Source organism: Vigna angularis, chromosome 11 (assembly GCF_016808095.1).
Source record: "Vigna angularis cultivar LongXiaoDou No.4 chromosome 11, ASM1680809v1, whole genome shotgun sequence".
Taxonomy (NCBI): domain Eukaryota; kingdom Viridiplantae; phylum Streptophyta; class Magnoliopsida; order Fabales; family Fabaceae; genus Vigna; species Vigna angularis.
Genome location: NC_068980.1, coordinates 448,214 through 468,215, shown reverse-complemented (window position 1 = coordinate 468,215; position 20,002 = coordinate 448,214). Strand labels below are relative to the sequence as shown.

The 20,002-nt window shown below is 35.4% G+C and overlaps 2 protein-coding genes across 8 annotated transcripts; one reads left to right on the top strand and one right to left on the bottom strand.

Annotated features, from left to right (window-relative positions):
- Window positions 1–11,699: 11,699 nt before the first annotated feature.
- LOC108333137 (ribonuclease 3-like protein 1) lies at window positions 11,700–14,369 on the top strand. Of its 4 annotated transcripts, XM_017568483.2 has the most exons (6): window positions 11,700–11,803; window positions 11,891–12,008; window positions 12,121–12,334; window positions 12,683–12,794; window positions 13,156–13,478; window positions 13,660–14,369. In XM_017568483.2, coding segments are annotated over exons 1-5 (585 nt in total). In that variant the 5' UTR covers window positions 11,700–11,801; the 3' UTR covers window positions 13,295–13,478; window positions 13,660–14,369. The 4 variants fall into 4 exon arrangements, with proteins under 4 accessions (XP_017423972.1, XP_052727019.1, XP_017423971.1 ...); XM_052871059.1 differs by having other exon boundaries at window positions 11,703–12,008; window positions 13,679–14,369; XM_017568482.2 differs by having other exon boundaries at window positions 11,703–12,008.
- Window positions 14,370–15,709: 1,340 nt separating this feature from the next.
- On the bottom strand, window positions 15,710–20,002 carry LOC108333223 (probable receptor-like protein kinase At1g80640). Of its 4 annotated transcripts, none has more exons than XM_052871175.1 (11): window positions 19,926–20,002; window positions 19,061–19,418; window positions 18,223–18,393; window positions 17,861–18,102; window positions 17,632–17,764; window positions 17,470–17,533; window positions 17,287–17,383; window positions 17,100–17,199; window positions 16,148–16,266; window positions 15,980–16,069; window positions 15,710–15,894 (listed from the first exon to the last, which is right to left on the bottom strand). In XM_052871175.1, the coding sequence occupies exons 2-11, from the start codon at window positions 19,176–19,178 to the stop codon at window positions 15,742–15,744; spliced, it is 1,287 nt and encodes a 428-aa protein (XP_052727135.1). In that variant the 5' UTR covers window positions 19,179–19,418; window positions 19,926–20,002; the 3' UTR covers window positions 15,710–15,741. The 4 variants fall into 4 exon arrangements, with proteins under 4 accessions (XP_052727135.1, XP_017424099.1, XP_017424096.1 ...); XM_017568610.2 differs by lacking the exon at window positions 19,926–20,002 and adding an exon at window positions 19,503–19,889; XM_017568607.2 differs by lacking the exon at window positions 19,926–20,002 and adding an exon at window positions 19,765–19,862 and having other exon boundaries at window positions 19,061–19,675.

Below are 20,002 nucleotides of genomic sequence, written 5' to 3'. Positions count from 1 at the left end.
ACAAATACAAATACGACACTTTAATTTCTCAAACTCATCACATACAACTCACAAGTCACAACCCATTTTTTCTTTCTCTTTTACGGTACACACACTCACACACTTTCTCCACACAATACACAAACATGGAGACTCTCTCCTTTCTTCCTTCTCACTGCCCATTCTCCACGGTGCACACACACTACAAGTGTGTCACACTTCATACAAGACTACATCTCCATATTTATAACCTAACATCTCTACTAACATCTCCACTAATCTCCACTACTCTCCACTACTATGTGGGTAATGATAGTGCTAACATAATACCTAACTTCTTTTACAAATAGGAATTAAAGACAAAATACTTTGTGGCAATGGGTCCATTTAAAGTTTACCCAACAAAACTCTCCCGTAAACTTTAAATTGGTCTTCTTGCACTGTATCCCATCATCTCGACTTTTTTTTTTCTTTCTCCCAGATCTTCTGCTCCCTGTTCTCGACTTCTTCTCCCTGGATCGTCTAGGTCTTGAGTGTTCTGAATTCCTCCTCTTCAAATCAAACTTTTCCCGAAACATTCGATCTAGTGGCTCAAATCTCCGTTGCCGGTGCGCCTCTAGAACCCGATCAACCTCTTTACCCAAGAGCTTTGATAAGTCCTTCGACTCCTCGATGACGCACACAAAACTTTCGAAATCATCCGTCCATGATTTCAAACTCTTCTCCACAACTCGGCTGGCAGGCAACGACTCTCCATTTCTGCCGAGTTGATCTGCCACTTTCTCCTTCAAATTTTCAAACTTCGTCTTGCCTAACACAGTTGTCCCCTGCACGCGTCTATTGAAGATGTCTCCTTTGCTATCTTCTCACCGCTGGACTTCTCTGTCCTTCACTCGCATCTCTTGAAGATGCCTCCTTTGCTATCTTCTCACCGCTGGACTCCTCCTTCACGGGCGTCCTTTTCACCTCAACAATATGGGTCACAGATTTGCTCTTCCTTCTCTGTGGGTTCTCGTTTCCCATAATCCACAACATCCCAAACACCGGGATCCAACAAAAGCTTTCATCTGCAGACTCCAATCACCATAGTTGACACACTCTGTCAACTGAATTAGAGACACTGTTTGCAAGATTAGTCATCTCTTACTCTTTCTATTTTTTTCGAATACTCAAACTCTCTCTCTTTTTCACTATCCTTTTTTCGGACACTCAAAACTCTCCCAATTAAATCAGCTACATTTTTTTAACCCAAAAGAATGAATTCCCTGCACCTCTCGGCTCCTTCTTCCCGTGTGCACACTGCTTTTCAAAATGAAAGATGGATCCCTTTTCTCTTTGGCCGTTCTCATGTGCATGCCTTTTTTTTTTTAAGATTTTTAAAAAAACTTTCTTCAATCCATCTTTTTAGTGCTCCTGGACGCATGCCAAAAAATAAGTGAGGTAGCCCTCCACTTTTCTCAAAAGCTACATCTTCATTTGCTTTGGAGAAGATAGAGGAAAAGGACAAAAGGTGGGCAGCAACATGTATTTGTAGAAATCGAACTGGGAGGTATACATAAATATATGTCTGGGATCTGGGAAATATACTCTTCATTATATAAATATATAAATTTTCTGGACAAACTATCCAGAATACACAAATACAAACACACTACATTAATCTCTCAAACTCACCACATACAACTCACAAGTCACAACTCAAACAAACACAAACACTTCTCTTTCTCTTTTACGGTACACATGCTCACACACTTTCTCTTTGCTACACACATAACACAAACATGGAGACTCTCTCCTTTCTCACTGCCCACCTTCTCCACGGTGCACACACTTGTAGTGTGTCACAATTCATACAAGACTACATCTCCATATTTATAACCTAACATCTCTACTAACATCTCCACTAATCTCCACTACTTCTCCACTACTCTCCACTACTATGTGGGTAATGATAGTGCTAACACAATACCTAACTTCTTTTACAAATGGGAACTAAAGACAAAATACTTTGTGGCAATGGGTCCATTTAAAGTTTACCCAACAAAACTCCCACCTTTTTTTTTTTCTAGAAACATACTTCCTTATTTAAAAGTTGAAAATATATGGATACACATACAACACTTCCTCACTACAACACTTCCTCACTGACAAGCTCACACTACACACAATTTTATTTTCTCTCTGCTGCACTTCCGTGCATTCACTCTACTAAAAATAAACACACAACACACCCCTCTCTATCTTTCTTATTCTCTGTTGTCTCATACCTTCACATCTTCTCATTTTATAAGATAGCAAAACATAAAAGTCCAAAAAAGAGAAAAACATAGTGGCAGAATGGTGGGCACAAGGATACACGGGTAGTGGAAATGATGGGGTTAGTGGAGAAACCATTTACTGAATGGAAGACCCATGAAGCTCAACTTTCCAATTCTTAATCTTTCTTTTTTTTATGATGCAAAACGTGGGCTACTCATGGTGGGTCCATTTCAGTTTACCTTTCTTCAAAATCTTCTCTTTACCGGTGACAATCATGTGGCTTGAATTCCCAATCTTTAATTGTAATACGTCTTTTTTTTTCAATTTCTTCCGGTTCCTCCTGATTCTTTAGGATCATCTTCTTAGTAATCAAGTTCATCTCAACATCTTCATTTTCATGTTTATATAATGAAGAGTATATTTCCCAGATCCCAGACATATATTTATATATACCTCCCAGTTCGATTTCTACAAATTGGTATCAGAGCTACGGATGGAAGAGCAGCAGGTCCAGCAGGGGCGGTCCAGCAGAAGCTTGAGTAGCTCATGGACAGCCCAACTTCAGCTTGGTCCAGCTACCAGCAAAGAAAGGGGTAGAGACCCGTGGAGCTGGAAGGAGTATGAGGGAGAGCCGCCACTGAAGAGGAGAGGGAGCTAGAGTGTCTCTCGTAGGTGCCGGGGGAGACGCTGGAAGTGGCGAAGGCGTTTCCGCAGGAGTTGATGCCGCCGATGGAGAAAATTTCTGCAGCAAGGGTGCCCTCGACGGAAGAGGAGTCGCGTAGGAGTGATGGACGGTGATGTCCAGAAGCACACAGTAGCTTTGGAGAGAGCACACGCTGCTAAATGGTGTGCACGGCCTGGAATAAGGAGCATCCAGAGCTTGGAGAAGAAGCATGGCTGCTGCATGGTGAGGAAACACGGTCCAGAAGTCATCACGGAACTCGGAGTCTGGAGAAGAGAACTCAACAATATCTGAGAAAGCTGCTGAAAGAAACCTGGAGACTATAGCTGAGAGAATCAACAATTATTCTGATGAAGAAGATGAACCTGTGCAACCTAGATCTCGAAGTTTACAAGACATTTACAACTCCACTGATGAGGTACATGTAATATGTTTGTTGGCAGGAGCAGAAGATGTAAAATTTGAAGAGGCTGTGATCGATGGAAGATGGAAGAAAGCAATGGACGAAGAAATCAGCTCAATTGAAAAAAATGAAACTTGGGAGCTGACAGATCTACCCATAGGAACTCAACCAATTGGCTTAAAATGGGTATACAAAAAGAAAATCAATGCAAATGGAGATGTGAAACGTTACAAAGCTCGTCTCGTGGTGAAGGGTTATAAACAACAAAAAGGAATTGACTATAATGAAGTGTTTGCTCTAGTAACAAGAATGGAGACAATCCGACTACTATTTTCTTTAGCAGCACAACACAGATGGAAGATACAGCAGATGGATGTGAAATCAGCATTTCTAAATGGAATTTTAAAAGAAGAGATCTATGTAGCGCAACCTCTCGGTTACATGAGAAGAGGTGAAGAGAAAAAAGTGTTGAAGTTGAAGAAAGCATTGTATGGCTTGAAACAAGCTCCTCGAGCCTGGAATGAGAGAATTGACACCTACTTCAAGAAGAATGGTTATGAGCAGTGTCCGTATGAGCATGCTCTGATACCAATTTGTAGAAATCGAACTGGGAGGTATATATAAATATATGTCTGGGATCTGGGAAATATACTCTTCATTATATAAATATATAAATTTTCTAGACAAACTATCCAGAACACACAAATACAAACACGACACTTTAATTTCTCAAACTCATCACATACAACTCATAAGTCACAACCCATTTTTTCTTTCTCTTTTACGGTACACACACTCACACACTTTCTCCACACAATACACAAACATGGAGACTGTAAGATCCTTGAAAAATATTTGTAAGTTAAATACTAGATAAAAAAAATGAATAGTAAATTATGAATAGTAAAAGGTGAATAGTAAAAAGTGAATAGTAAAAAAAATATATATATATATATATATATTTTTGGAAAGGATAAGTGTTACACGTAGCTTTGAGATCAGAATTCACCAATTTGCAAATAAAAAATTATTTTTGTAATAGTAAAATGAATAAAAAAAATGAATAGTAAAAATGAATAGTAAAAATGAATAGTAAATTTTTTTACTATAAATAGCCAAGGGAGGGAGGCTGGAAATTTACACCAAAATTCTAGAGAAATTGTGAGAGAAGAGAGTTGGAGTAAATTATAGTTGAAGAGGGGAAATTCTGGAAGTTTCCGGAGAACGGTTTGAGAAGAGGAAACTAAGTCTGGAATAGAGGTAAGGGGAGCCAACTTTGAGTATTTCCTTTTGTATTATCTTGAGTCTTGGATATGTTATATTTTGCTTTTCTGATCTTATATCTTGAATATGGAGTATTTTGTTTCTGTATGATCTTAAATTTTAAATGAGAGTATGCTTTGTATTGATATCCAAGTGTGATAGTTGTAAAATGTAATGTTGATTATGTTATGCCACTTGTATGTTATTAGTTGTTTATTTTTTTGTATTTTGGAAGGATTAGAAATTGTCTAACCGGCTCTGCCAGATTCAATTTCTTGTTTCCCCAAACATTCTATTGTTTCCCTTATTTAATTGTATTTTGGAAGGATTAGAAATTGTCTAACCGGCTCTGCCAGATTCAATTTCTTGTTTCCCCAAACTTTCTATTGCTTCAGTTATTTATTTTATTGCACTTTTGGAAGGATTAGAAGTTGTCTAACCGGCTCTGCCAGATTCAACTTCTTGTTTCCCCAAACTATTTATTGCTTTACTTATTTATTTTATTGCATTTTTGGAAGGATTAGAAGTTGTCTAACCGGCTCTGCCAGATTCAACTTCTTATTTCCCCAGACATGTATTGTTCTTGTTATTTAATTATATTGTATTTTGGGATGGATTAGAAGTTGTCTAACCGGCTCTGCCAGATTCAACTTCTTGTTTCCCATGAATTTTTATATTAGGATTATTCTTATGATTGTCAAATATTGTATTCTTCTATGACCATTTATAGTAATATCTTATTATGGGTAATTGTTTATAATTATCTTGTATGAATTCTATCATGAATGAGTTTCTTGGCTGAAATTGATCTTGTTGGAAGGTCTGGAGTAAGGATTCTGTAATAACTTGTATATGAGTATTAAATAGATGTAGTGATACTATTTGAGGTTGTTGTAAGACGAAGTAAAAATATTAAAATTAGGCATTTTAGATTTAGAGCATAAGCGAACAAGGTAGATAATTTAAATAAATAAATTGTTAATTATTGAAGGCCTCCCTTTGTTGGTAGGATAGAGGAACCTTAAAAACCTGAGTTGGCACATCCCTGATCATAGAGCAGCCCTGGCCTGGTCCAGTCAGTTGTGACTAGTCATATGTGTTGGCGTCGAAGGTGAGTTTGATGCGTTCAGACATCTGGGTCCTCTCCGGTGACCAATTGGGGTAAAGAAAGATCTCTAATAGGATGAAATTAAAATAAAATAAGTTAATTCGAGATGCATAAATTTATCATGGTAAAAACTTCATATATATTTTATTTATCGTTACATTGAGTTCAGACTTTAATACGTAGTGGCTAAGATATGATGAAATGTTTTGGCTGATCTATGAATCTTTAATTGGTGAAAATATGTTGAGTTATACTCGTTATGGTCAAAAATGAGTTTATAATATGAAGTATGATAGCCGGCGATATGTTAAATTTATTAACACCAAAATAGGTTATTGTCAAATTATGATTAGAGAATGAACATGATTGAGTTATGTGGAGAAGAGGTTATGAATTGTTGATTTGATGAAATGTTGGAGTGGATAAGAGAGTATGAAATGTTGAGGTGATGAAATGTTGGAGTGGATATAAGAAATTATTGCTTATGAAATGATGTTCCCTACGGGAAGTAGTATGTTCGGTTATACCATGAGAGCTTGGTATGAACAAAGTAACACCTGAGGTTAATGAAAGCAGGCAGCAAGTGGTCTGACCATAAGGCTTTGACATAAATATGTGGATCATAAGTTTTATAGAAGCAGGCAGAGAGCGGTCTGACCATAAGGCTTCAGAGAGTAAGACATAGTATACAGGTGAGGCTTAAGGAAGCAGGCAGAGAGCGGTCTGACCATAAGGCTTCGTGAGTAAGCATAGTATAAATTGTAAGGTTTATGAAATTGAGGAAGATGATTTTGATAATGATGAATTAATGACATCGGGGTAATGATATTTGAGTAATTGTAGAAATAAATGATTAAACTATTCTTATTACAAGTTTAATGATTGATTTGATATGGTTGGCTTACCCTTATTTGTTTATGCTATGATCATATAACTCATGTTATATGTGATTAGATAATGTTGCAGATGTGGTTGAAAAAGCTTAGAGATGAGAGAGATGCGGGGAAAACCTTTCATGGATTTTTGTAAAAAGAATAAATTTGTATTGGGAAGATTATGTTGTGTAAAATTTAAAAGTTGAAATGTCAACGGTGAAGACTATATTGTTTAAAGTTTGTAAGTTTGGTATTGTACTTTGGAGTAATTGAAATAAAGTTTGATTGTTTATATGAGATATCGAATTAATTTAGTCTCTACTATCAGTAATACCCTTTAAAATATTTGGGTGTTACAGAGACTCTCTCCTTTCTTCCTTCTCACTGCCCATTCTCCACGGTGCACACACACTACAAGTGTGTCACACTTCATACAAGACTACATCTCCATATTTATAACCTAACATCTCCACTAATCTCCACTACTCTCCACTACTATGTGGGTAATGATAGTGCTAACACAATACCTAACTTCTTTTACAAATGGGAATTAAAGACAAAATACTTTATGGCAATGGGTCCATTTAAAGTTTACCCAACATGCTGCACCTGGATTCGCGATTTGGAAAGGAAGAAGAAGGAGAGCCCCATAAAAAGAAGGAAGATTGACACTGGTAGCAATGGATGTGACAACGACAATGAACTGAAAGAGGAACAGCGTGCTTGGATATTGAAGGAAGAAATCCGACAAGGCAGAGAACAACGAAACCAACGAAATCCCGGTTGAAAGCGCGCCACAACATATGAATACACAAGGAAAATAAATACAGGTAATTTATAAATGAAAATTGTAATATTTAATTATCAACAATAAATGAAAACATTTTGTTATGTTTAACATATAAACAATTATCAATTTTGTTAACAAAATTGTACCTGTAAATGAATATTGTTAGATAAAATCTGCAAATGATATATATTGTAAATTGTAATATTTCAATACAGTTAACTCACAACATCAACAAAAGAAAGATATATTAATATATTATTGAGGAAATAATTAATGAAAATGTTATTCAACTTTAAAAAAAACTATACACACCTAGTGGTGATTGTAACAAAATGACACCTATGATCTACCAATGTTGTCATCGAATATTTTTAATGAGTTTACATGGTATCTAAGTGTAGATATCATTGATTTTTGTTTTTATATTTTTTTAAATCAAATTAATTAAATTAATTATTAGTAAGAAAAACATTAATAATTAAAAATTGTTTAAAATTTAATTTTATAAATTTTTTCCTTTTATAAATTTAAAATTTACTGTACAACTTGCTTAAATTACTTTTTAGAAAAATTATATTTACTTGTAATTATATTATAATATGCAGTTTAATTAAATTATACTTTAAAGTTAATTTTTAATTTGAATTTATACTTTAAAATATTTTTATACATTATAATAAAATGTTAAAATTAAATTAATTTACACACGTTTTGAAACAGGTCAATTCAACCACCTAGAATAACAAATGATGAGAACAAACTTCTATGAATTAGGAGACTAATAAAATATTTAGCCTATTCTATCTTTTTAATTATGGGTTTTTAATGCTGTAAACAAAAATACCAATTTTAAAAAATATGTAACAATTCTGAACATACAAGAGCAAAATAGGTATTAAATTTTTAATTAAATACTGTATTTATTTTAGAAACCTTAACTTAACTTATTTCAATTTCACCACTGCATGGAAACTTAATTAATTATATTCACTTTTAAAATCAAATTCAAATTAACCATTTTATATTTAAAGAGGAATATATATATTAAATTTCATATTAAATATTGTAAGGGCCTGAAAATATAGGGTTGTTGGGTCTTAGGTTAAGGCAGTCAGGCCCGTAAAACTAAGAACATCATGACCTTAGAAGGAACCTTTCAAAATCTGAGTTCATTAGCCAACTTTCCATTCTCTCTCTAGAACTCTTATTTTCCCTAACATTGCTCTGCCTTCTCTCTACCATTCCCTCACATTCATTCGTTGCATTGTTGATTAGGTGGTGCTCAGGTGGCCGCGGTGTTGAGACATTCGCAACCATCCGAATATATTTTCATTCTTCAGCGGGTAAGTAGCTCTTCATTGTTCTCCTTTGTTTGGGACTTAGGGCAAGTTGCATGTGCCTAGTGTATCTTTCTTTACGTTTTTCCTCTATTCGTTCTAGCTCTAAGAGTTGTTTCTATCGCCACTTGGGTGATTTGTAAAGTGGGGTTGTGCCCTTGCTGTGTGAGGTGCTGAAGAGAACGGTATTGTAAGCTGTGCTGTGGAGTTTTCCAGGTAAGGGGAGCTAGATATTATTTTCAATTTGCTTGCAGTATTTGTATGTATGTTAAATTCCTTAATGGGTGTGTTGTTTGGTTTGCTTGTTTAAGCTCTAAAGTAATGGGTCATACATGTTGATGCGTGTGATGTATGAAATTGTAGCATGAGGTCTGTAAACTGAATTGGTTGAATCTGGCTGCTATAATTGGGCGTGTTGGAAGTGCTTGGAGTGATAAATCTGTTATAGCTTGAATGAAATGGAAAGTTAAGTGAAATTATGGTGTTTTAGGGCAAATCGGGGGAAGTGAGGTAGTGATTTTGGGCATTTGGGGCCTAAAGCGCAATTGGGCTGTTGGGGCAGTCTTAGCTAGTGTAATGTGACTTGTTTGAGTCACTAAATTGATCAAAATAGGTGCAAAGCAGTAGGATTGGGTTTTGGATCCCTAAGTTGGGAAAATTGGTGTTTTAGAGTTGAAATTGAGTCTTGATCACTTTAGAATGGTAGTAGGAATGTTTAGAATCATTTAGATAAGTTTAATTAAGTATAAAACAAGAATTAAGGGTGTTAGAAGTTAGTAAAAATGGTTAGGAATGGTTATGTTAGGTGTTGTTCATAATTCTGCAAAATTATGCAGTTTTGCCGAAAGTGAACTGATAATCGTTCGGCCATGCACTATTGAGCGTTTGGTCTCTTAGGTAGCGTTCGGTCTTGATAGTGCTCGGTCTCAGGTAGCGTTCGGTCTCTTAGGTAGCGTTCAGTCTCTTAAGTAGCGTTCGGTCTCAGTAGATGGTCTTAAGTAGCGTTTGGTCTTAGTGGGTGGTCTTAAGTAGCGTTCAGTCTTAGTGGGTGGTCTTGGTAGCGTTCGGTCTTAGTGGATGGTCTTAAGTAGCGTTCGGTCTTAGTGAGTGGTCTTAAGTAGCGTTCGGTCTTAGTGGGTGGTCTTGGTAGCGTTCGGTCTTAGTGGATGGTCTTAAGTAGTGTTCGGCCACTTCTTCAGTCTTACCTTTATGGACCGTTCGGTTCTGTCTTTGGGAAGAGAGATATCATTCGGTCTCCACCATTCACAAGGTGTTCGGTCTTGCTAATTATGTGTTGATGTTTTCTGTTCGGCCTATATTCCTATTTATTCCAGTATGTTGTTTTAAGTAATTGTTCCAGTTGCTTTAAGGGCTTATGTGTGCAGTATCATGTTGGTGTTAAAGTTGAAAGTATTAGTATTGGACGTAATTTCATGATCCTCAAGGGGGATACATGGTGGTGCCCTTTCAGTGTGTTTTGAATGATTTGTATGGTAGCTCGGTCTTGGGAGTTTTCCTGACGCTCCAATGGTCTTTCATTCTCAAGTAGAGAGGATTGATCCATATGATGAGGAGTAGCAGGAGGTCCTAGTCTTAGGTGCTTCCAGTATGGCCCAAGGTGAGTGATAACGGACTAGCCTCGTGAGTGTGATAGGGTGAAACCCATTGGCAATGGCTTTGCAAAGCAGTAGAAGCCACCACGAGTGCATAACCCGCCATAGCTCGACAATCATTCTAAGTCCGGACGAGTCAAGTTTAAGTGCAACAAGTCATGTGGGTGTAGTGTATTGTATCTGTCTTTGCTTGCATATTGTCTGTGACTGTTATAACATGATTTTTATATCTAGCTCACCCTTGCTTGTGTGTTTGTGTTTGCTTGGGTATGTTTTTCTTTTACAATGATCATCCACTTGGATGTGAGCAGATGTGGATGAGGTGCCTCTAGAGCAGGCTTTGGAGGAAGATGATGCTGCTGCTTAGTCTCCTTAGGATTCTATCAGTTATTCCTTATCTTTTGAAATACTCTATTACGTTTAAATTTTAAATTAGGACTTATCTTTTGAAATACTCTATTACGTTTAAGTTTTAAATTAGGACTCAATTTGGGATGACTGTAAGCTTAAAACTTTATTTACAGTCTACTATAACTGTTCTATCTTTTATATAAATGTGAACTTACTATGTTATATGATTCTATATAATCTGGGATGTTACAAATATAAATAAGAATAAATATATTAAAATTATATATAATTTTTTTCTTTTGTATATATACTGTTTTCCTATTTTACTTTTATTTAATTAAAATTAAAACTGCTCTAATTGTAAAATTAATAAATTACGACTCATTTGTATAAAGTTCTATACAGTTTAAATTTAAAAATGTTTTTTATTTCAATATTTATTATTTAATTACATATAATTTTTATTATTGTAAAAAAGTTCGTGCACACACACATATATGTTTTTACTATGATTAAATAAAATAAGTTATATAGTATGATATTCAAGTCACTATATTTTGGGTTAAAAAATTCTTACATATATGTTTTGGTTAGAAGTAAAGTTTCTCTAAAAATGAATAAAATAAAATAAAATAAAATAAAGAAAACCTAAAATCAGTATAGGATAAATATGATTTCAGTTATAATATTAAATTTTAGTTAAACTTATATAATCTATTTGTATCTCACAAAGTGTGTTTAATAAAAAAGAATTCAAATTCTCAGCAAATTTACTATTAATTATGTCCAAAAAATTAAGACAAGAGAGTAAAGACTTTTATAAATAAATCATCCTCTTCTCTTATGCTGTCATATTTGTAATCCTCTTCTAAGATTATCTTATCTTTGGTTAAATTTACACAGATTTTTTATTTTTTTTTCATGAACAGAATTTCACATAGATAATTGTATCTCTTCTATCTTCTGGTATGTTTGTACTTTACAGTAAAGGATTCTATTAAAATGTACTTAACCGAGGGCTTTTATTCAATGGATAACCAACTTAGTTTTCAAAGAGTTTATAAAAGTAAACCTAACTCATTCATCGAATTGTATTTGCATTTCCATGAGAAGAAAGATTCAGTGAGAAACAACAAGATTCATGTGCTGCTTCCTTCATAACTTTCATTGTTGGTCCCTTCAATCTTCTTCATTATATCTTCTCACAAACTGCAAACGTTTATTGAATAGGAGAAGACAAATAAGCATGGAAAACAATTTCTCTCACATCCCAAAACTTGCTGTTAATCTCAAAAACCTTCCTCCAATCGATCCCTTTCAAGTCACAAATCCTTCCTCTAATTCAAAGGTTGTCTATTTTCCTATTTTCCTTTCTGTTTTTTTTTACAATTGGGTTCGCGCAAAATTTGTCTCTTTTTTTATCTTTTGAAAGAAATTTTTTCTTGCCCTCTCTTTTGCAGAATAAGTTGAACAACAGTTTTTGTAGCAGAACTGCTGTTAAAGATGCAAAGCGAAAACCTAGTCTGGGAAAGTTGCGTGCTTCTGATAAAGACATTGTCAAAGAACCCTCCTTGGGAATGACGAAAATTGTAGTTGAGGGAGCTTCTTCAAGTTCATCTAACCAAAAGAGTGAGTCTTGTGGCACCCCAACGACTCCGTCTCAGACAGAAGAAGGTTGGTATAACAGTTGCCTTTGTTCTTGCTTTTGCTTTATTTGATTGTTTTTTTTTTAAGTATGAGGATGTTTTCTCTTTCATTTTGAAGCTCTTTTTGAGTCACATAAATTGCCTATCTTTTGTGCTTTCTGGAAATTGTTCTTGATTGTCTCTAATCATTATAGTGTGCTAGGTCTTCAAGTTGTTTGTGGAGAACCATTGGATTCTTGATTTAGTCCATTAAAATGTTTTCCTGTCTTTTACTTTGGTTTGCCAGTGTTGAATGATGTCTTATCTTTCTCTTTAATTCATATTTTTTTCTTCCAAGATGTTTCTTTTATCAATATTATGATCCCTTTGAATTTAGGTATGAAGAAAGGAACTGCAAGGTCTAATTTGTATGAAATCTGTGTTGCAAATCATTGGAAACCTCCAATCTTTGAATGTTGCAAAGAGGAAGGCCCAAGTCATGAGAGAATGTATGTGTACTACCTACATCTTATTTGGTTATGTTTTTGCCTCGCTGAATAATTCTTTAGTTTTCTCTGTTATGATGACTTAGTGTTGTATCCTCTTCTAAACTGTACAATTTAAGTAGCAATATCTTATATAAAAAGCTCATTCTTGTTCACAAGATTGCATTGATTGCCACTAAAGTTGTTCAATTACTTGACCAAATGTCATCCGGAATTTGAATAAACTTAAAACAATTGGCCTTTATGATAGTAAATTTCTTTTGCTGCTTTCCTTCTGTTTGTCACTCATGATGAAACTATAAAGGAAATATCATTATACATTTTCTTTCTGTTATCCGTTGTGACTAGTTGATGCTTATCTCAGGTTCACTTTCAAGGTTATCATTGCTATAGAAGCATCAAGAAACACATTAGAGTGCTATGGTGCCCCTCATCGGAAAAAGAAAGAAGCAGCAGACGACGCAGCTGAGGGAGCATTATTTTACCTCAAGTATAACCAATAAATAGAAAGTAGGTTATTGGATATCATCAGCAGCCAAGACTTCTACTATTTCATTCTTCGGTGATACTCTCTAGACTTGGTAGCCAATGGTCAGAAGAAGACCATACATTCTTAGGAGAGCTTCTTAACCCTTTTCCCGTTAGATCTTGTGTCCTCCTCCTGGTTAATGTATTGTCATTACGAGGGTGAGCTCTGTTTGATGATGTTCTTATTTCTTTTGTCATATCACCAACAGTTGCTTTAGTCCTGCCTCCATTAAGCAGGCTCACAAAGCAATTATCATGCAATAAACAACCATTATTATTATTATCATTAACATTTGTACTCAAATTCCTAACATGGTTCTTATTTTTGGAATGTTTGTAGTTATTTGTTTTCTTTGCAGTGCTTTTATTCATGAAGACACAACAAGTGGAAAGCATACCATCATCTTTTTCCTCTTTGCTGGATTGTGTGTTTCTAATCTCATAAACTGAAGAACTGGTTGCAATTTCATGAGCAGGAGAAGGAGAGCTCCTTGGAGATAGCCCTTGAAGTTTTCTTATTGTGCTCAATGGTACTACATAGTACTTTTGTCCAAGCACAAGCTTTGCATCTGGTTCAACAACTGCCCATGGTTGCTGGAACACATTTGGATATGTTACACAACATCTTGGATAGCGGCACATAATCTCAGCTGCAGTCACGGGTCTGTCATGGAGCTCAACATACCCACCACGATGGACAATATGTAGAAGCGTGGTCTTTGGATTCTTTGCCGAAATCCGGCGTGGAAATGGCATGGTTTCCCTGTGTTTTGGGAGTTCGGGAACGGGTGGGGGCTATTCTAAACTCATTAGGAAGAGTATTTAAGTACTTCATCAAGGTGAAGTGGTAAAAGGAAAATTTCAAGACATGTTGCCTTGGCTGTTAGTGATTTCCTTCATTGGTAGTATCGTTAAAATTGTCTCCTATCGAGGCATTGTAGAATGAATCTTCTGTATCATTCATGTTTCTCTTGTTTTCTTTTCCAAGATTGCATTTATGCCTACTAAGATGACATTTTATAATGCATTTTTTCTCACCATGAAATGGAACTATACAAGATGTTCCCTTATAAGAGAAAAAAATTAAGTGATTAAAATAAAACTTTTATGCTAATGTAATTCAATCTTTGAAAATATTAGTTCAAATAACTTGTAGAATTGTAGAAAAGTACGTAAGTTCTTATTAAGAAGTTTACTAGAAGCTAACATGAGTTATGGTCACGGAATCATGATGAGTAGTCTGTACGTTATGTATTTGTTGTGGATTCTTCAAGGAATAATTTGAGTACTTCATATGAAATTTAGATGTACTACTGTAAGTTATCTTAATGTTTCAATGATTGCAGGGACTGTTTGTCTAGGACAATGCAGCGATTCTCTGTCATAGCCAAATTAGTATCACAAAATTTCTAATCGTATCTGTTTAGAACTTATAAGGCATATGCTTAAGCCGACTAAGCAAATTTTTGTTTGTAAGTGACTAAACTCCTTGAAATTGATGACTACGAAGAAACATGAGATTCCTACGAAGATGGTTGGAGGAATTTTACATTTTCTGTGTTCATATCTGCTGTGAAAACAAAACCAACGATTAAGCATGCGGGATAATTTATAGTACTCATGACAAGGAATCGTGAATTTCAAGAAATTTAGTATTCATTAAAAACAAAGTGAACCCAATCTCGGACTTGTTTTCCATCTCTTTCTAGTTGTTTTCCATGGGTTTGACTTGAAAACAAACTTCAGTGCTGTGTTCTTATTAGATTATTTCTAGTTAGCAAAAATGCCAACTTAGACCTTGCTTCAATATCCATGAACGGCGATTGTTGGAAATCCAAGTCTAAGTCCCACATTGGATAACAATGAGAAAATAGAGCACTATACTAAGATGAAAGACCTGTTAATTCGTTATTTTAAGGTTTTGGGTAAAGAGTGTTGTCAATCCATTATATAGTTGGATTCATATCTTATTGGTGTTTATGTCTCCCTGATGAACTCCTCTTGATAGACCCAACTCTGTTAACCGTAAAATTCATGTTCAAATGTTAGGAATACATTTGTGTGCGTGTTGTGTATGTTTTCTTTCTAAGATTAATGATTTGTAAGTCCAAATGCGTCTTTCGGTTATACAGCTACCAAATTAATCTTTTAGAATGTTTTCAGAACTTGTAAAGATGGTAATATCATTGTGATATGTCATACGCGTGTAAGTGTCCAATATGTGTCATATAAGAACACAGTTTAATAGACATTCGAGTTTCATATAGTACGAGTGAAAGAAGAATCAAATTGCAATCATAAATAATTACACTTGGATATTCCTCTTTGGCTCTTTGTAATATTAATAAAAATGATTATAATTATAAAGTTTAAGAAGTGAACAGGTACCATAGTTGAAAAATGAAAAAACGATTATATAATATCAATGAGAGTTCTCTGAGCTGATGGGTTCTGTAACTCTTAATGACCCTCCAAGCTCAACGGGTACCAAAGGGATGAGAGAGTGCAGCACGTCTGTTATGAGTGGCCTATAACTTGGTTCTGCTTGCACGCAGAGTACAGCAACTGCAGCAACCTGTAGAATGCTAACATGAACTTAAGATGTTGCATTTATCATTAAGCAGAAAAACTTGTGATAACAGTGCTTCTACCCAACGAACCTGATACAAGTGCTTCAAATCCATTGTGTCTCTGATAACAGGATCAAGAATACTTGGAAGCTTCGATCTGTCAGTTAGCTGAGGCATGGCCTGCAAGGTGAAAGTTTTAACCATCAAGTACTGCAGAACTGGAGTTTTCATTCAGATTTCTCCACTGAGAAAACATACCCATGATACAAGGGATTGATATTGGTTTGAGGTCATGTTCTCCATGGGCTTTCTTCCGGTTAGGAGTTCTAGAAGGACAACCCCAAAAGCATAGACATCGCTCTTGTCAGTTAGTTTACCTGAAAAGCTGGTTCTTGTTACATTCATTTTGAAGGAAAATGGAAAAATGGAAAGATCAAGCTTCATAGTTTCAGTCAGCTTAAAGCTATTACAAGGGGAAACGGTTCAATTCACTAATATCTCTTCTACCCTCACAAAGTAAGCTAGTACTTGCAAATTACACAATATATCGAGATTTTTTAATGGGTTCTACTGAAGTTTTTGAAGGATAGGCTTCAATATCTAATGATGAATATAAAAGAATGAAATGCATGAGGGGAATGGAATGGAATAGAATGAAACGGGACAAAGGTACCATTTCTATGTTTGGAAATTTATCATGGAATAGATAATACCATCCCCATGCCCTCCAAATTCAAGGGAGAGAAAGGGAAAGGTCCTTTCCATTCCATCCAACTACACCTCATTTCACTTCATTCCATCCCTTTCAGTCAGTCCAAAAATAGCCATTTAGGTTTCCTGTCTTCCTCTATCCCTCTTAATTGGATTATTTTCCTTTACAATACTGTAGATAGTAAGTTACTAAACTTCAACAAAAGAAAAAGTAGATTATGTCCTTTTCCTTTCTCAACTTGCACAAGGCTAAAAAGAATTTCCCCCAAATAAGAAAACTCCATTCACTGATTGTCATTCAGGATAATCACAATTGTAGAACTTATTTATTATAGTACCTAGCAATGACATCAGTCACTAGAGAAAAAGAATGACATAAAAACTTAGAAAGAAATGATTTTCAAAAGAAAAGTGAAGTGATCAAACAGGAAGAGCATGAAGCAACAGTGTGGCAAGGTTAATGTTATGTCTTTTCATGATGATAAATATTCCTGCATACCATGTGATATGTACTCAGGGGCTACGTATCCTAAAGTTCCTGACATCTTCATGTTCTTGTGTTGCATTCCAGAAACCATAGCAAATCCAAAATCTGATAACTGAATCACAAAACTCAGAAAGGAAAATGAACAATATAATTAACTAATTGAGAACATGTAAGATTATTAAGTCAATAACAATCTAACCTTCGCATTAAAGTTAGAATCCAGAAGAACATTGGAAGATTGTAAGTCTCGATGAACCACAGGAGGATTGGAGTGTTCATGGAGATATTCTAATGCTCTAACAGACGAAATATGCATTAGACAATATAGATGAGGCAACGAATACTTAATTAATTTTAAGGAGAAAAGGCATCCTAAATTCACCTGGCAACATCAACAGCAATTCTTAACCTTAGATACCAGGTTAAAGATGACCCTCGATTAGGCCCTACAAATTGTTGATACCAATGAGCAACATGTGATCATTAAGTTCCTAATATATGAACTTTTTCCTTTTTTCTTGATCAACATTAATGAAAAATGTACCATGCAATTGAGTTTCCAGAGACCCGTTCTCCACCAATTCATAAACAAGAAACCTCGATTGACCATGAACACAATAACCCATAAGTTTTATGATATTCTGATGGCGCATCTTGCTCAACCAACTCACTTCATTCTGAAATTTAGCGCAACAACTAAAGGCGAATTCAATAAAGAGAAATATCATATCCCAGGAAATACATGTTCAAGTATAATTCTAAAGGACCATCACCTCAAATTCTCTATCAGCATCACTATCTGCTTTCTTCACAGCTGCCTGGAAATGCTCATCAAAGTTAGCTCTGTAAATGATTCTAGAACCACTCTTTCTCATAATCCTGCTTGTGCTAAAGCTGTTCGTGGCAGCCTCCAACAGCTGATAGTCAAAAATAGCAACTGAACTCTTCTTATCTGCCATCCTTGAGTAGTTAAGTTTTGCATTAACCGAGCTTAAAGTCTCCCCTTTTGCAGCCTCTACAAGTTCAATAAATAAATGAATGAGGAGCGGAAAAGGAATTTTCTATGCTTGCATTACCTCTGCACAAAAACAAAAAGAAGACCCAAATAAAGTTTCACCAGAAAAAATAGTCATACCGGTGGTTTCTTGGCTTTTACTTCTGGAGAGTTTTGAGGTTTTATGTCGACGGAACCAGACATAAACTATGATTAGGAAGACTCCACCAACAAGACCAGAACAAGAAACTAATGCAATTAGAATTCTCTTATTCAAATTCTGATGGTGCACTGCTCTGACCTCATGAATACCTGTTCCAAAGTATGACAGCAAAATAGTTCATTAAGCACCAATTTCAAGGTTTTAAATTGCAGTTTCCGTCATGTTTCTTGATATTGCCGAAAATTACGGACAAATGCAGACACAATTGCAGTTGCTGACACTTGAAAAACCGGTCCCAGAGCTTTTTTAAAACCGATACACCGAACTTACATAAAAATTCAAATCAAAGAAAACGTTGATGGGAATTGCAATTCAAAAAATAAAATATAAGATGAAAAAGTTGGTCGGGAGATCGTTAAAGCCAGAAAATGTCTACTTAAAGAGAAAAATGAGGAAACAGTTTTGTTTGATCAGAATTTATGACTGCCAGTGAAAGGTTATGGTTTTCCAAGGACTTCAGCACCAAAATATGAATGTTTTACTACTTTTTACTTTCAAAATTGCATTTTTCAGAAACCACGCTTATATATATCAAGAAAATGATCACACCCGACCACGATTCAAGGAAAATTCATGATAACAGAAAATAGGAAGTAGAAACAGTACAGTATGGCTGTGTAGTTTGGGGGTATCGAGTTCAGAATTTTGTAGAGTTTAGAACCAATGCTAACTCATAAAAGGAACTACCAAGCACGGAGCGAGCAGAAACTAAAAAAGGAATGTTAAAAATAAGCGTAGAAGTTGTTGGTATGGTACCTGGAGACTCAGCTTGTGCATTTTGAGAAACAGAAATGAAAGATGCAGCATGAAGAATTGGCGAGGAAAGAGAAATGCTAAGCACCCAAATAGGTAGGAAGAGAACAAGAAGATTCATCTGGGGTGTCCTTGTCGAAGGAGAGAGAGTGGAATGGAATAACTTGTTGTCAAGAGAAGCTTCTTTCTTTTCTTGTTCAATTTTGAAACGAGTTTTGGCTGTGCAGAAATGGACAAAGCCACAAAGGTTCTTCTTTCAGGAAAACCGAGAAAGCACTTTCTAGTCCATTTTTAATTTGCTGATTGATGAAGCATGATGAGAGATTTCACAGAAGAGAGAAGGTGGGGGGCAACATGGAACCTGAAATCACGTGGCAGTTATCTAAAGGTGAGTGAGGAGAGTTCAAAAGTTATTGGGACACCCAGGGTTTGTGAGATGCACAACCTGCATGTGGGTCATCACCATTTATGCTACACCAACAAAAATTAATGCAAGGATTTTCCTAAGGTGCTTGCTTTGCCAACTTTTGGAACATAAAGTTCTAAGCCTTCTCTTTACCTGTTTACCTCTTCTTTTTTCAAATTATACACTTGTTCTCTAACTCCTTCAGGGTCCCCCTGTTTGGCAATTTGTCATAAAAGTAGAGTGCATATTCAAAGACACATTATACCTTGTCATTTCTGAATAGATTGAAATTAAATCTTACCATTTCTGTGTTTACTTAATCAGCAGCAGTGGATTGTGTATCTTTCAATTCTCAATGCACATTTATATACACACTAGATTACTGAATTTGGAAATGAAATATAACTCTTATTTTAACTGCTATTTCCACTGTTTTTACTTAGAAGTTGAAATCATACTCACAGAATAATTGAAAACAGGATGTGACCATATCAGAAAGATGGCATGTAATTTTCACCAAACAATACAGCTCACCCATT